This window comes from Phaethon aethereus (assembly GCF_964289735.1).
Source record: "Phaethon aethereus genome assembly, chromosome: 19".
NCBI lineage: Eukaryota > Metazoa > Chordata > Aves > Phaethontiformes > Phaethontidae > Phaethon > Phaethon aethereus.
In genome coordinates, this window is record NC_138595.1 from 9,460,884 (window position 1) to 9,478,038 (window position 17,155).

A 17,155-nucleotide genomic window follows, 5' to 3' on the forward strand; every position below is an offset into this window, starting at 1 on the left:
CCTTCCTATTTGGATTCTTTTTCCTTTGGTGATGAATAAAAAAAACATTTACTTATTTATATCCATTGCAGTATCATTAAAATTAGTATTAGAATGTTCCTGTGTGAATTTTTATGTTCTCTGCAGTATAAAAAAAGACAACTTCATAAGAGCTAGAAGAAAATGTTGCATGATGTTCTATAATAGATTAAAAACTTTGAATAAAACCAGTGTATTATGCCTCAGTGAGGAACCCAATAATCTTCAGTCTAGCATTGTGACTGCCCAATAGCAACATGATACAATATGGTAAATTTTTGTGGTTTTGATGTGCTGAGACTTGGACTCTGTTGGATTTAGATATCCTGCATTGTCCCAGGTTCTAAGATCATGACTGCAACAGCCTGAAGAATTGGTAGCTTAGCTAGCTTTTAATAAATGTTGATGGCCAAACTGACTAGTTACTGGATGTATTTTGTTCTGACAGCCGAGGCCACGGGGAGCACTGAGCCTAAAGCTGTTCCATACCAGAAATTTGAGGCCCATCCTACTGACCTCTATGTTGAAGGGCTGCCAGAGAGTATCCCCTTTAGGAGTCCCTCCTGGTATGGAATCCCTCGCCTTGAAAAAATAATTCAAGTGAGCAACAGAATAAAATTTGTGATCAAAAGGTAAGTGTTTGTCTTAATGCCTAAACATGTTTTTTTTAAGAAAGAGGCCAAACAAACACCCTTTGTCTAGTCAACCACTTGGTTTCATTAAGTCATGAAGCATTCCACCTCTAGTTACTCTGCATTATAAAGTGGGTATTTGCAATCCAGACAAGTCTTCCAAAACGTGCTTGTAGCATGTTCACAAGTGTGAGATACATAATAGAAAAATCTGAACTTTTCAATTCACATCATAATAAGTAGCAGTATTTAATTTATGTCGAGAATGGGCAGATTATTTGTTTTCTGGTTGCAGGCCAGAGCTACTAACTCTCACTTCAACCGAAGTCATTCAGCCCAGGTCGAACACCCCAGGTAAGACAGGTGCTGTCTCCAAGTGGGAATGGAAGGGTTTGGTGGGGAAACACATTTGGATCAGTGCAACATTTTTCAAGAGGTAACCCTTCTGTGATGAGTGTGCTGACCTGCTCTTCATGAGGTCTGAAAAGAATAAATTGGTCATTATGAACATGGATGGCTTTCTGGATCGTGGTGCTGTCCACCTGTCTTTGAATAACTAGAACGGCTCACCTTCACGGCCTGGCAGAGCTGGGGTTACTCTCCTGGCCTGAATCAAAGCCAGCTTAGCATCTCACAGCTGACTCTGTTGGGCTTTTTTCAGGCCTCTGTTGGTAAGGACTTGTAACGACTTCTTGAAAGCATGGAAGTGTCTTCAACACAGGAGAAGAATCAGATCGGGTTTTTATTTCCGAATGCTCTGAATTGGAGTGTATTGGCACTTTCTTGCTACAAAAGCGTACAATCCAGATCTTGTTAGGTGATTTTAGGACTATGAATCTGCTTGTAGTAATAACACAGAGATCCAGGGCTTCCTAGGTTTTTCCCCACATGCATTTCACTGGATGAGCAAACTGCAGCTTTAGGAAATAATTGCGTTGAGCTCGCTGCAGGCAAAAATAAGGAAAGACTATGATTTAATAATCATGTATGCAGTAGTCATCTTATGTCATCACAACATACTGTGGATTTTGTTTAGATTTTAGGAAGAGGCTCATATTCAGGAAGAGGGTAGCTCAGTAGAAAAGAGTGTGTTCAATGTGGAGCAGAAGGAAAAGGCGGTCTCTTTTTTTTTTCTTTGTTTGTTTTCTTGCCAAAGCCCCTGTTGTCATCACATTTGACAATATAACTGACAACTTGACAGTGAAGTACTAACAGCCAATGATAGCAGTAAAAAACCAGCTAATAAAATCCTCTTTCTGAAAGAACGGACATGCAGTGGTCATGATTCTTAACACTCAGACTGTTTGAATGTTCAGAATAACATTTCTTTTTTGTACTAGTTGTTTCACTGTATTTTTCACTAACTTAGAGGTGAGTCTGGTATTACCAGTGCCCACAGAGCTTACCAGGCTCCAGGGTTTGATGTCAGACAGGCAAACACAGCTCACAGCCCAGTGAAAACCATTTTCCCAGGCAAAGGCTGAGGATCTTCTTACTGCAGATGCAAACTTTATGTTGCTAAAGAATATTAGACCTTTTTCAAAGCAAAATATTATTCTGTTGCAACGTAGTAATCCTGTTCCCTCAGCAGATAATCGGTGAACATCATTTTGATTTTTTAAGTAAATAAGTCAGTCTAATTCCTTTGCCAGTAAGACTACGACTTGTGAATCAGTATAAACACAGGTGCAGATGTTAAATACCTGTGAAATCTATCAGATAAGTAGGCCAGATTGCAAAAAAATATTAATGCATCTTGCCTTGAAAATATAAGAAGCTGCAGATAAACAAGGTCAGGTAATTTGTTAGTCAAAAATGATTTGGAAACAAAAAATTTCCATATAGCTTCTTTCATGCGTGCTTTCCACAACTCTGAATGGTTTTAGCTCAGTAGCAATTCACTGTTATTTGTGGGTTATGATGCAAAGTAATGAATTATGATGCTGTTTGTCAGAAAAGAAGTGCTTTTATTGCTGCTAGTGTCCATTGCTTTCTTCTCTACCTAAGCTACAAATTGTCTGCTCTGGGTAGCACTCCTATAATTGGCTTTTATTTACAATAGAGAACAGGAGTGAAGATGATCTGTTTCTGCTAATCAAAATGTTTAGCAAAGCACTCTTTAAATCCCCATCTCCTATTCTAAAGATTCTTATTCTTATGCACTATGATTAATTAATTCCAACTTTGTAAGAGCCACTGGAATAATTCCTTCCTGCATCTAAAGGCTCTGAAGAACAACTTCTGCCTCTCAGGCTGATGTTTGAAACATGTAACTACATTTAAACAGATTTTCCATTATGTAGAGGGAATTACGTGTATCATTTAAGTAATTAAGTAATAATCATTACTCATTGTGTGTCCTGGTCTACTCAGATGTGATTGTGTTGATAGTTTACAAGTTCTTGTGTTGAAAGAAATGTGTTCGAATGTACCTCTCTATCTAGAACCGGGTAATACTCTGACGTATATCTCTTTCTGGTTTTCAGTCAAAGAAGATTGGAACGTCAGGATCACAAAGCTAAGGAAGCAAGTAGAAGAGATATTTAATATGAAGTTTGGTGAGTTAAATGTTAAATGAACTGGTTTATAATGCTGCTGCATTTTAAAACTCACCTGTAAAAAGACCTTGAAATTTTACTGTACTTATTTAAACATCAGATCAGAAATGCACTAGGACAGATATGGATAACTTGACTCCTCTTACCTACTTTTTACTGACTCTTCCCTATAACTGACATAAATGACTTTGTAACAACAGCCCAGGCCATAGTTTTTTCATTTGTGTGACAACAGATGACAATATGTGCACAAAAGGCTTTTGGATGAAAAAAGTTCTCAGAAGACAATATTAGGCACTACAGGCTTAGATGTTATCTGTAACAAGAAGGACCAAGTCCCCATTTGAAATTATTCTACAGAAAATAATAGAAAATCTATTTAAATATTTCTCGGGGGGGGGGTTTATTATCTCTGAGTAGCAGAGCTTCTGTAAGCCAAGCTTCTTAAAATCACTTGAGATAAAAGACCACCCATTTGAGTGTGTAAACTTACCATTACATCTTTATTTTCAGCCCAAGCTCTGGGGCTTTCAGAGGCAGTGAAAGTTCCCTATCCTGTATTTGAATCAAACCCTGAGTACCTGTACGTCGAAGGCTTGCCAGAAGGAATCCCCTTCCGGAGTCCCACATGGTTTGGAATTCCACGCCTTGAAAGAATCGTCCGTGGGAGTGGCAAAATCAAATTTGTTGTTAAAAAGTATGTTTGTAATTCACTTATTTTTACTACTGATTTTGAAGTTACTTGATTTTCTTCCCAGCAACCTTCTACCTAAATTCTGTTTCCATGAAACAGAAAGAACATTTTACATGTATGTTTTATCTGTTGAAAGGATATACCTTCCTTATTAGGTTTATATAGACATATAAATTGCGTGTTTCATGCATCAAGGATCTGGGGGAAAAAATGGCCTTGCACCTGGAAGCTTTTTTCCTTCTTTTTTCTTCCTTCTTTTTCTTTATTTTTTTCTTGAAATAAACCAGGCAAAAATTACAGAACAGAAAATGTAGCTTTGTGTTTTCTAACTTTTTGTGGTTATAGTAGATGGAGAGTCACCCATGCTTCTAGCAGAATTTTATTATAGAGAGCTGACATTATGTAAATTGGAACTCAACTGAATTCCAAGAAACTTGTAATATTTTGCTGTATTATTTTTCTTGCATGTGGAATTGATTGGATTGTGTTTTGTTCAACTTTTAGGCCTGAGCTTGTCACTTCCTATTTGCCTCCAGGACTGGCTAGTAAAATAAACACTAAAGGTAAACAATTAAGTATTATTTGGTGCCATCAATTCATAAATACTTACTTTCTGCTTCCTTAGCAGACTGAGAGATCTTTGTGGTTGAAAAACACAGGCATTGCAAACAACAGGCATTATTTAAGATGATACAGCATAGTAGCCTCTAAATCTACTGTTATTTGAGAAAATTACTCAGAACATAAATTTATCTATTTTTTTTTATTTTAGACTATTCCGATACAGAAAATGGAATTTAGCCAATTTTGACAACTTTTATTGTGCTATTAATGGCCTAAACCATATTTAACTTACAGCTGTGAAAAGTAAATAACAGTGAAGCTTCGTAAGAAAAAGAATCAAAAAGAAAATCTTTTGTGTTTAAGTTGCCTATAAAAAATTCAGAAGTTAATAATTTTGTTATTTAGATAATAGAAAGTACCGAAGCTGTCCCTCACACTTAGAAACAACGAAGTATTCTGTTCTGAATTAGTGGAGTGAAAATTTAGGTGTTATACCTGTCTTTTTCAAGAGTCCTAAACCTACTTTTTAAGGCTGTGCGCGTCACTGTATTGTTCAGATTTTACAATGCAGACTGTACGTAGTACAGGCACGAGTGATTCTTCAGTCTGTTGGAATTTTCAGAATACAGCTGTTTTTTCATTAGCTGTGCAGGATATACATTACAGAGGGTTTATGCATTACACCTTGTATTATATTGACTTCCAGCAATGAGTCCAAAGAGTTCAAAAAGGTCACGAAGTCCTGCAGGCAATTCAAAGGTCACAGAGATTGAAGTTAATGTTGAAGAAGGTATGGAAGAAATATCATGAAATATTCTTACAATGTTATTCTATTTTTCTAATGTTTTCTGTTCTCAGTTGTCATAGCCCATAATTAGTTTATACATGCACCTCATGTAGCAAACTCAGTTTCATTTCAGGGCTCCAGAAACACTTTAATATAGAAACAGTTTTATTTTTTGTTTCTGAATGATACTGGATTCTGTGCAGATGATGGTAAATGTTGGAGTTTGACAGCTTGCTTGGGCCTTTCATTCCAAGCAGAGATGTGGGAACTGATGTAGTCCTGAGCAGAGAAATTACAGACGTGTTCAGTAGTATCAAATGCTTAAAATACAATCCTAGAAGAACTTCTTAAGGGTTTTTTTATTCTACTCTTGATTCAGAAGTTAAGTTTTCTCTAGTAATCAAGTTTAATGCGTCATTCTTTTTGTATGATGGCTTGCTTCTGCTCTCTGCATGTATATCTGTAATGTCTTTTTACAGGTGATAAACCGCAAACAACAGATGTTCGAACTAATTCTCAAACCAATGGGTCCAATATGAGTTTCAAGCCACGAGGAAGAGAGTTTTCTTTTGGTAAATATTGTGGGAATTAGCACACATGCATTCTATTAATGTTGGTATTGAAAATTCTGGTGATTACATATCAGAGATATTTTGAATTCGTGCTTTATTCTACTGCTTCAGTCTAGTGAATGACTGAAGTTCTTGTTTTCACGTATATCCAGTTCTTCGTCATGTAGAATAATCTGTATCGGAGAAATCCTGGATGATGTGTGGAGAATGCTGTACAAATGCATCACGGGTCCGTTAGATCTTATTAATTTGGGTTCAGAATGTGTCCCTTTAGACTTCTGCTGCTCTGTTATTTCACAGACACTATGAAAGTGCATAAACCCATAAGCTTAATAAACGCTCCACAAACTTGAAATATTGAGCATCACTGTGCCTAGATACCCAAGCGGTATGTAGGAACTAGGAAAGATCTGCACTAACATTAGTAAGCCATGATCTATCAGAGCTGATTTTGCAAGACGACCATTATTGTCCTCTCCAGTTTTGGAAAATCAGTGAATGAAAAGCCAGACAGGACTGGAAGCCTTGCAGTTGTGTTCATGAGCATTGGGCCGGAGCTTTTTAGCCATGGAGGACCAGGCCTGTCTGCGCAGCGCTCTAGCACGGAAACCTTTGCATTGAAAGCAGGGTCAATTTGCAACCCAGATAAATTCCTCATAGTCAAGTGAGATAAGTGACTGTGTTCAGAGCAACTGTAAGCAGTTCCCAAGTCTCATGAAACCTTTTTTCAGCATCCTTACATTCTGAGTTTATTTGCTTATATTTATCACAGAATCACAGAATCATTAAGGTTGGAAAAGACCTTTAAGATCATCAAGTCCAACCATCAACCCAACACCACCATGCCCACTAAACCATATCCTGAAGTGCCACATCTACACATTTTTTGAACACCTACACGGTATACAGGAGTTTGCTGTTATTTGTTTTATTGTATTTGTCTCCCATACTTTCTTTTTAGCCATATGGTCATAAAACATGGAACAAAGCAATTCTTTACTCCTACTGAGCCAGTTTAGAATGAATACAAGATAGTGATTTGGTACGACTGTTCCTTTCGGCATGGGCAGTATTTGTATTCACAGATGCGTACAGTTTTCTTGAACTTGCTTTGTTAGATCTAGGCCTTTTTTAAGAAAAGAAGTCTGCCACTTTTTTAACCTTTAAGCTGTGTTTTTAGTTTTGTAGACCTGCTAAGGACCACTTACTGAAACCACAAGTAAACCAGTTTAGGGATTGCTGCTGATGGCTGTCAGAAACGAAATGCCTAGTTAGAAGGACAGTTAATCTTACCCTCTGAAGTTGAAATTATGATAGAGCTTATAGTTCTCAAGAAAGTGGCATGTGTCTCAGGGCTATGACCCTGAACGTACGAAGAACTTTCTACCGCTATTTTGGGTGCTGGTTCAGATGAATTTTTAAGTTGCCTGATATTGTAAATTTGGGTCACTCTTGGATTCGCTTCAATTTTAATCATCCTTGTGTTAGTTAGCAGTATTTTTCAAAGCTTTAGGAAAAGGAGGATTCATGTGGATATAGCTTTAGACTGCAGCAGAGTGTTTCGGTGCCATTTGCAGAATGATAGCAGTTTTGCGCATTTTACCGTCATAGTAAATCAGCTATCAAGCATAATAATTTATTAAACATTTATTAAAGTATTCTTCAAGGACTGATTCATTGTGTGAGTGTTGATTTAATTCTTCCAATTTCCTCCTGGCAGAGGCATGGAATGCCAAAATTACTGACTTAAAGCAGAAAGTCGAAAATCTTTTTAATGAAAAATGTGGTAAGTTTATTGATTCTTTTTTACTGAGATGTCTTTCTTACAAACATACAGTTAGACGTATGATAGATACGTTCACATGTTTATTCCAAAGGTCCTGCAATCCTTGTGCACTCTGGACAATCTCTTATTTGAGTTCATTCTCACATAAGTTGCTTGCAGTTGTGTCACATTTCCACTAGTTATTTTATTTGGGTTTGGAAATGGAGAAGTTGTGGTTGGATTGCTGCTTCTTTAATGACCCAGAGACAAAGTGACTCCACATCCTGGCACATCTTTTTAAGCTTTCTTCACTCAGCTTATGAATGGTTCTTAGTGTGACTTCCATCTCTGCATGACTTAATGCATGATGGAGAGATGTCCTGCATCGTATCCCAGCACTTCTTCTAGTGCAGGCTGTTTGGAAGCTAATGACTTTTGGAAGTCATGACTTCTCATTACTCTTCTAAGTGCGGTTTTTGGAGCAAGAGCACTGCTGTCACCTAGCCTTGGTGCTATTCTCCAGCAGAAACACAGAATACATTGCCTGTAACAGAGTGGAGGACAGATGGGATAATCTTACATGCAGACCAAGCCAGTGCCGTGAGCTATCTATAAATACTAATATTTTTAACTGCAAATTATGATCGGATATACTGCAACAGAATGAGTTATGTTTGAGATTCTTTATTTTTTTCCTGCCTACTCGTAGCTGACACCAAAAAAAAAACCCAAAAAAAACCCAAGGCCTGCTGGTTCCACCTAATCTAGTATGTATGTGCCAGCTATTATATACCAGTTATGCCCGAGTTTTCCTTTTTACATACACATCAGTTATCTAGCTGGTAGCTTAATTGCTCTGTTGCATTTCAGGGGAAGCGCTGGGGCTGACTGAACCAGTGAAGGTGCCGTTTGCATTGTTTGAGTCCTTCCCGGAGGTTTTCTACGTGGAAGGACTACCCGAGGGGGTGCCATTCCGCCGGCCTTCTACTTTTGGAATTCCAAGACTAGAGAAGATCCTGAGAAACAAATCTAAGATAAAATTCATTATTAAAAAGTAAGACTTACATATGTCTTTGATAATGCATTCTATGAGAATTGAAATGTAGACCAAAAAGTGAAATTGCGTTGCCGAGTTGGTAAATCACTCTATAAAGTACACACTGGAATACTTCTGGTAAGTGAGGAAATGGTCAGAAAGCTCTTGTAGAGGTGGAGCAGGATACAGTAATCTCTTTTTCTTCTGAAAGACACTCACAACCTGTTTTTGGAGGAAGAGCAAATCCAGACTTCTTAGCCCATCACATCACTGCCTTAGTTCCTACTGCGTGAAGCACTATCTATGGGTTACTCATAGAACTTGCTGGCAGTGTACTAAGAGCTGAGAAGTGGAGATTCATATATTGGGGGTTGTAAGAATTTCTTTTTCTCGTCTAGAATAGGTTTAGATACCCATGTGCCAGTGTAGAAATCATAGCAAGAGAAGTTGTGGAGCCTCTCAGCCATTGCATTCTTGGCTGTCTGGCTGAGAGGAATACAGAATTTGCAATATGACTTGGTTCCTGCCTTTAATAAATTAATATTAGAAATTTGCATTTTCTTTAATGTTGATGAATGTGATTTTATTATTGGACATGAAATGTTCGATCTGTTTGCAGGCCTGAGATGTTTGAGGCGGCCGTTAAGGAAAGTTCTGCTAGAAGCCCCCAAAGTGAGTTTTGCAACTGCATAACGTTCTAAATAACAGTCTCTTTCAAGGATGAAACACAAAGCAGGAGAGCTGCATGGTGTTAATGAATTCCTGAAAGATCCATTCTACATTGTGGCTGGCTTGTTTGTTTGCTTGTTTGTTTTAAGATGGGAAAAGCACTTACCGCTTACAGTTTAAATACAGCTTTAGCAAGGGAGGTACTAAAACTTTTTTAATTATTCACAATAATCATGCCTCTAATACATTCTTTACAACCTTTCATCAAAATGTAACAAGTAATGTGTGATCCACAGAAGTAATTCAGGTCTAGAGATAGGTAAATTATTTGGTCCTGATACGTAGGTCATCTAAACATGCTCCACAGATAGGAGTGCAGATAGCTGGTAGAAAATTGTATGAGGCAGATCATGGACTAAATGTTTTGAGTCATATTATTATCTGTTACTATGGGTTGGCAAAACTCCACTGAGTTAGTTGAACTACGCTAGTTTGTGCCACTGGACAGTGTGGCTTACAGATATAACTGTAAGGGTTTTCTCTTGTGAATCAGTAAGTGTTACTGCAAGAACGATGATTTTTCTGTTAATAAACTCTTTTTTTCCTTTTCTTAATAGTCTTTCTAGGAAACCAGCTAAGTAAAGATTAACACGATCTTTAATCTAGCCCTTTCTCCACTTGGCTTGGAAAGACAGAGTCGTGTATACCGTTAATAAGTATTTCTCATTGGAAGCTGAAACCCGTTTTGAAACTGGGACTGGGTCTGATTTGTAAACTTTGCAAATATCTGTTATTTTGCAGTATTTTCCGTATATATGACGATCAAGGTTTTGGGCTTCTTACAACTGTTTTTTAAACCAATTCTCTTACTTTTAGGAAAAAATAATTCATCTAATATAGCCAATATAGCAAGTGCCACAACAAACACAGTGGCGAACACAGCTGCAGGTGTTGAAGATCTTAACATCATTCAAGTAACTATACCAGGTGTGTATACTGTCAGGTTTCACATCAGACTTTTTGTGCTTATATTCTTTGGGACATTTGTTTAGCCTGAAGTTTTTTCCTACAGTCAAGCTGCTTCACTGAAATGTAAATACAAAGAGCATAATTTAGCATTCTATTTTTCCTGGGATGTTAAATATTTTCTAACTTTCAGGAATATCTATTCAATGACATCTCTAGAATATTCGTGGCCCAGCCCCTAGTTAAGAAATATCTCTATTTTTCCCTTTTTTCGTATGTACTAAATTAAATGCCGATTTGCATCTTTCTTGGTGACTTCAAGAGGTCAGGGCTCGGACTGAACTGAATAACCATGCAGACTGAACTGCTTTGTCTTAACAGCAATTGCTACTTTCTCAGGCATATATTACATTCATTAGAAACCTGAGGAATATTGCAGGCTGTGGCCATCTATTGAATGGTCACTTTGCTTTTACCGTTCCCCATCATTACACGTACTGTAAGAAAATAAAATATAATTTGAGGGTTTAGCTTCAGTTTACAAAATCATCTCTAGACCGTAAATCTGATGTTGGTTATGTAAATACTTTGAAGCTTCTCACAGATTTCTTAACAACCGTCTATTTTTGCATATTTCTACAATTCTATGTTACTGCTAAAACTAGGAACAAAGACAGCGCCTGTTCTGAAGAACTCGGGTGTACCTGCTTTGTGTAAACACGCAATGATAAACAACCGTCAGGGAAAAAAAACCTGCTTAATTCTGATGCTATTCTAACAATTTCTTCCAGATGATGAAAGTGAGCGTCTGTCAAAAGTGGAAAAGGCCAGACAATTGAGAGAGCAAGTAAATGATCTTTTTAGCCGGAAATTTGGTAATTGCTTCTTACTTCCCATTTTTACATAGGTGTGAATGCAATTAATGTTGTTCATATTGAAGTTACTGAATCATCACAGTGGATGATATATATGATCATTAAAATAAACAAATTTGAGGATTGCATATGAATGTTGGCTTTGACTTCAAAAAGAATCAAGTAATGTAGGTTCTTTGGTGTTTTAAACAAAAAATCCTGAGAGTACAGATTGCTTTACGTTGTGTCTTCCCTGCCCGTTCGTCTTTATTTCTGTGTAAACATCGATGAAACATTTATTTTGCTGGCAATCCATGATTGTTCTTGGGGCTTCATAATCCTGACCTCTTAATACTTGGGACTAGAGTAATTTTGAAAATGCAACCTAACCTTTTGCTGTGTGTAGTTTTCCCTTTTTACTTTGTGTTTTCATTGTACAGCAGTAATGACCTGAGGTTTTTTATCTGAAATTCCTTCACCAGTGCTGTGTTGAATTGCTTTTTGTGGCATTGCAGGAAACACCGTGTTTTTCTTCATGTAGCTATTTCCTTAGATATCCTGTTCTATACCTATTTTTAGTACAAACAGAATCTGTGTTCTTTATACGGTGAGCTGACACGGTTGGAGTTGTAACTAACACTGTCGTAGTAATGTTCATGAGTGTAATCCTAAACATCTGTTTCTAACGCTGTAATGGTTTCATTGTCAAGTGAATTTTCAGAGTTTCAGATCTGATAGAAAGCTTGGGTTTGCATTTAGTTTCTTAATCATCTGAGGACTTTTTCTTCAATGTAATCATAAATACGTAGACTTGAAAATAAACACAACCCCTCTCGTTTAGGTGAAGCCATTGGTATGAATTTTCCTGTGAAAGTCCCATACAGAAAAATCACTATCAACCCCGGCTGTGTGGTGGTGGATGGGATGCCTCCCGGCGTGGCGTTTAAAGCTCCCAGTTATCTGGAAATCAGCTCCATGAGGAAGATTTTGGAATCGGCAGAGTTTATCAAATTTACTGTCATTCGGTATGTAGTTGCCATTGATTAGATTGTACAGATGTTGCGAGGACAGCCCGGTAGCTTGAATAAATTGAGATTTGAAAGAATAGAAGTTGCCATGCATCTTTGAATAATGGAAGATGTTGGCTCTTTTGGATAATAATATATCAGTTCAAATGAAGCCCGGAGGTTCATAGCATGAATGAAGATGGTAACACTTTGGAGGACACGTCCAATTTAGTATGACAAAGGGAATGTTATTAATACTGCATATTACAGCAAGCTGTCTTTTGAGTTGAAGTCTATTAATGTTATATAAGAGAGTCCTAAAGTGTTGTGGGCCTTACTCTCCCATTTATAAGATCTAGTTTTGAGAGCAGTCCATAGCTTTTTGGCTTTTAACAGTAAATAGTATGTTTGTAGTAGTATTATTATCAATATTTTTAAAATATTTCAGTTGTGTTAAGAATCCTGAGTTAGGGCTAAGTCTTTGATAAATGTTTTTTTCCCTACAAAATGAGTTTGTCATCTACAATATTTAAAAATACAATATTGTCCAATTACAATGTAAGTAAATTTTATTTGTATGTGTATATTTCCATAGACATGTGTACACACACACATGTATACAAAGTATGTTTGCATGGATGAAACGGAACAGATGAAACTTTGGAATCATGCTAGAAAGGAGTTCAGAAATTTAAAACATAAATTTATCATTTTATGTAACTTCTCAAATCATAGACTGCTTCACAGTAGTCTAAAAACATCAGCTTGTCTTTAGAGAGAGGGAAATGTCTTAAAGATATTTTACTACGGGTCTGAATTCTCAACCCTTAATCATGAAGTGTTCTAACTGAAAGGACCCTTGCTTGGTACGTTTTATTTAACTGAGCTCTGACGAAGAGGTGACTCCCTTGTTAATTAGTGGTGGCTGAGGGAAGGATTTAGATCTTTCTGTGTATGTTACTGCTCAAAAAGCTAGTGAACAAACCACGGTGCCCAAGAGCTGCTATCACGATTCCTTCTCTTTTGTTCGACTTTCTGTTCATTTTTTAGCATGGCCTCTGTTACAAAAGGTTAGGTGAGGTTGCCTTGGGAGAGAGACCTCATGCAGTATGTTTTAGAATGAGTAAATTTAAAAAAAATTTTTTTTTACAGACCATTTCCCGGACTTGTGATTAACAATCGTAAGTATTTATGAGACAATGATAGCAAATGTATTTTTGTGACTTACTAGGATTCGTTTCCTGCATTTTGACTTAGTGGCAGAGGCTCCACAGTGGTTGAGTTCTATGTATAACTCTTGTCTGTGTCTGTCTCATTAAGATTTCCTGACTGAACATGCATGTGCAATTAACTTGAGAGCAGTGTGATAAATTTACAGAACAGTATACAATTAGCATTAACTTTGATATGAAAATGCAAGATACTGATTTTGTATTTTTCAGCTGCAGAGTCACAAAGAGATTTAGGACCCTGACTGAGCAACAGACTTACATGGGAGTGCCTACATTTTAGGTTCGGATCCATCGCAGTAGACGTTAATAAGCAAGAACTTTCCAGTAGCTGCACAACTGTGTTCCAGTGAAAAATTCTGCATTCTGCTGAAACTGTAACAGTTTAGAGAGGCAGAGTGTAATTACCTGAAATGCCATGGCCAATTTGACCATGTTAATGAAATTGTTTGGGGGAAAAAAAAAAGGAGGTCATGGTATTTTCAGTTGCCTAAAATAGTTGTGACCTGGTTTTTTAGATTTTTTAAGAGAAAAAACAAACTGCAAAACACTGTCATTAGAGTGTCCCTTGCCTCATGTTCTTTTTCTGAGCCAATGTCAGATTAGAAATTCAGAGGCCAAATAACCTACTGCTGTTTGTTTGGCCTTACCCAGCGTTCATTCACTTGCATCCAGCCACCAGTATGTTCCAGCTAACATGCTGAGGTCTATGAACTGCAAGTAAAAATGTTCTCAGGAAGATAATTCTAGTTAATAACTCACACTGACCTGCTCACCAGTCCTAGGCACACCTTCTTAGGTGGGAAAAAGGTCCCTTTGTAAGAGGGAACCTTCCAAGCAGGTAAGTGTGTAATAGCATTTCCAGAGAATTGAATTAGAAATGAAGTAGTAATCTGTTGTCTATCCAGCATAACTGTAAGCATGTTTTGGAACTGAAGCTAGCTGATATACTGAGTAAAAACAACACAGGCACCTGATCATCTTCAGTCACTGGAGGAGCAGATTGGTCATTGAACATGTGGGGTTTGTGCAGCATCCATGTCCATTAATTATGATCAAAGTGATCTGATATTGATAGTTACCAAGGTGAATGACTGAAAGGCTCTGAGCCTACTGCTTATGTAGGTGTGATGCATTATGTTTATTCTGAAGAACATGTGAGAACTTGCAAGGAGATTTTTGGTGCTTGCAGGCAAGATAGGGAATGCTTTTCTCTGTAGCAAAAAGTATTGAACTGCAGCTCAATCACAAGTGTTAGTAACCCGTTCATGCAACAAGTTTCAGGATTTGCAGATTCAAGAAGTAAGATTGCCCTTGTGTTACATGTGGGACCATTTTCATTGTGAAGTTAAACAGTGATCATGTCTAATCTTAGAGCTGATGGAAAAAGCTGAAGCAGAAGCACCACCAACAGCACCAGCAGCAGCACCAGTACTGCCAGGTGATGCAGAACATGATGCGTGTCCTTGCAGAAGGGGTAGGGTATGGAGTGCTCGATCTTACTGGCAGATGATATTAGTAGTCATGTCCTGGGTATGCGCTGCTCATGATGAGCCATTTTATTTTGACAGATGGTGTGCAACAGTGACTTTTATAGCAATTAAATATTAATAAATTACTAGAAAGAGCCATTGCTTCCTTCAGGCTGTGTCATTGGCATGTTCCTTGATTGGATTTTTTGCAGATGATGAGCGAGCTGAAAAGAAGGATGGGTAGGGGCAATATATAAAACCAATTCAGTATCCATTCATTGCTGTCTGCTTAACTCAAAGTATGTGTGTGTCTGCACCAGACAGATGTTCAGCCAAGTGAAGTTTGCCTGTGTTACGTGTAAGAACCTAGAATGGGGTCTTGCTGGAATTTCTACTCACTGCCCAGCTCTGTAACCCCTGCTAGACTGTGTCTGGACTGCACACACATCGTGACTCTTAATCTGAATGGAGAAGTTAGCTTTATGCTATGAGTAGCTAAAGTAAATGTAGTTGTGCAACTTCCTTTTGACCCAATATAGTTTCTAAATATTTGCAGACCTTTTAAAAACACGTATCCCAGGTTGGCGTAGCGCGGGAAAGCCTTTTGCAATTGACTGAGTAAACTGTTAGTCAAAGAAACTGGGAAGCTAAGAAAAAACGTTTGATAAACATTTTAAGAATGAGGGACATTTGTATGATGGAAATAATTATAAAGGAAACTACTGGCTCCTCTGTTTACCTTTGGAGGTGGTGGAAGGGAGGAAAACAGCTGCTGATAGTCAGTGACGTTGCTGTAGTCTGTCTGTCCTTAACTCACCTGCAGTGTTAAAAAGATGAAATGGCTTTTCCAACACCTGTCCATCTATAATTCCATCATGATTTTTCTATTATCCATCAACATAGATAATAGAAAAATCATGATGGAATTTTCACTCTTTTCTGCACCTTCCTACAGTCCCCCAAAATACACCTACTCCAAAATATACCACTGAAGACAATACTAAGAAAAAGTGGTGACTTTTTTTTTTTTAAATCCAGTTTTATATTTAAGGAGGTTGAATAAAGTGGGTCCAAACTTGGTATATTCTGTGCAAGTGCACGTTATGTTCTGCTAGAACTTGGTGATATGTGTGCCATAGTGAACCATATTCAGAAGAGAAATTGTTAGTGTAATGTAATAAATGTTTGGGTATTTTTTTACATTTTGTTTCAGACTCTATAGATACACACATTTATCTCAGACTCAAAGAAATTTGAGTCTGATCATAAGGGAAAAAATGAGGCTTTTTTCAGGGAAAACTTAATTTTCCTAATTTTTCAAAGATACATATCTGATACTGTTGAAACTATATTCATATTCATGTGACTATATTTTTTTTAATTTAAGAGCCAGCTGAACCAAGCCAAATAGAAGTATCTGTAGGAGGTAAGTGTTTGTCTTCAGTTATTATAAACAAATATTTTTTAGTCATCTTGAACAAAGTTGCGTCTTTCTTTTTTTAAAGGAGGCAGGACGATCAAAACAACAAAAAAAGGGCTTTTATTGGTTCCCAGGACATTTTTTCATCTGTATTAATATCACACTGCATCATGTGAAAAATACTCTGCAGCAAAAGTTATTATTCAAATCATTTTACAAAGCAGTTTTATGAATTGTTGTTCTTGGTTGGTGAGTCATGACTATATATAGGCTTTGAGTGATTGCTCATATCCTGAGCGATGCATCTAGTTATTCAACGCAGTAGTTTCCACAACTTATGCAAGTGAATGATGGCCGTCATCAGGAAATTTGAATGCCCTATTGGCCTGCATATACTGTGAGGGAGTGGTGGGGAGAGGGACTATTGTTCTTGCAGAACCTAAGCTCTGAAAAACATCCAGTGTTCCTATTGTCCAAGAATATACTTGAGTTGTATCTTTCTCAGATGTTGATGTATGTGAGACCAAGGAGGCTGGAGATCTTCTACCCGCCCCGTGCTTTTGCATGTGTTCTTGGAGCTTTAGGAATACTGAACTGACCAGAGAATTGGGGTGCTGGTGTCTGCTGTGTGCTCTGGTCCTGTCGACGCCGCCTCTGCTACAGCCCCAGCTTGTCAGCGCGGCCCGGGATGGCTGTGGCTGCCCCTGGCGTGGCTGGCGCAGGGGGTCCGAGGTGCTGTGACAGTTTTTCGTGCCAGGTAGTCCTGAGGCGGCTGTCTGATACCTCAGTAGGAGCTTGACAGCAACCCAGCCAACAGCACTGGGATGGAGGCTGCTGTGCATCAGCACTTGTCATCTTAAAACTCTCAACTTGAGTTCATTCCCTAATCCTGCTGAGAAAGCAGCAAATCTC

General features: G+C 37.8%; 1 protein-coding gene across 1 annotated transcript in view; it reads left to right on the forward strand.

The window, feature by feature from the left end:
• GTF2I (general transcription factor IIi) overlaps positions 1-17,155 on the forward strand; it is a gene marked incomplete at its 3' end in the record, with an annotated part of 83,754 nt that overhangs the window by 64,846 nt on the left and 1,753 nt on the right. Inside the window, exons 18-33 of the mRNA XM_082008666.1 lie at positions 467-650; positions 946-1,004; positions 3,137-3,208; positions 3,722-3,905; positions 4,407-4,465; positions 5,173-5,256; positions 5,733-5,825; positions 7,546-7,611; positions 8,461-8,644; positions 9,246-9,298; positions 10,172-10,282; positions 11,053-11,136; positions 11,957-12,140; positions 13,275-13,303; positions 14,727-14,792; positions 16,211-16,249. Of these exons, the coding sequence (XP_081864792.1) occupies positions 467-650; positions 946-1,004; positions 3,137-3,208; positions 3,722-3,905; positions 4,407-4,465; positions 5,173-5,256; positions 5,733-5,825; positions 7,546-7,611; positions 8,461-8,644; positions 9,246-9,298; positions 10,172-10,282; positions 11,053-11,136; positions 11,957-12,140; positions 13,275-13,303; positions 14,727-14,792; positions 16,211-16,249 (1,551 nt within the window). The remainder of the gene's footprint in view (positions 1-466; positions 651-945; positions 1,005-3,136; positions 3,209-3,721; positions 3,906-4,406; positions 4,466-5,172; positions 5,257-5,732; positions 5,826-7,545; positions 7,612-8,460; positions 8,645-9,245; positions 9,299-10,171; positions 10,283-11,052; positions 11,137-11,956; positions 12,141-13,274; positions 13,304-14,726; positions 14,793-16,210; positions 16,250-17,155) is intronic.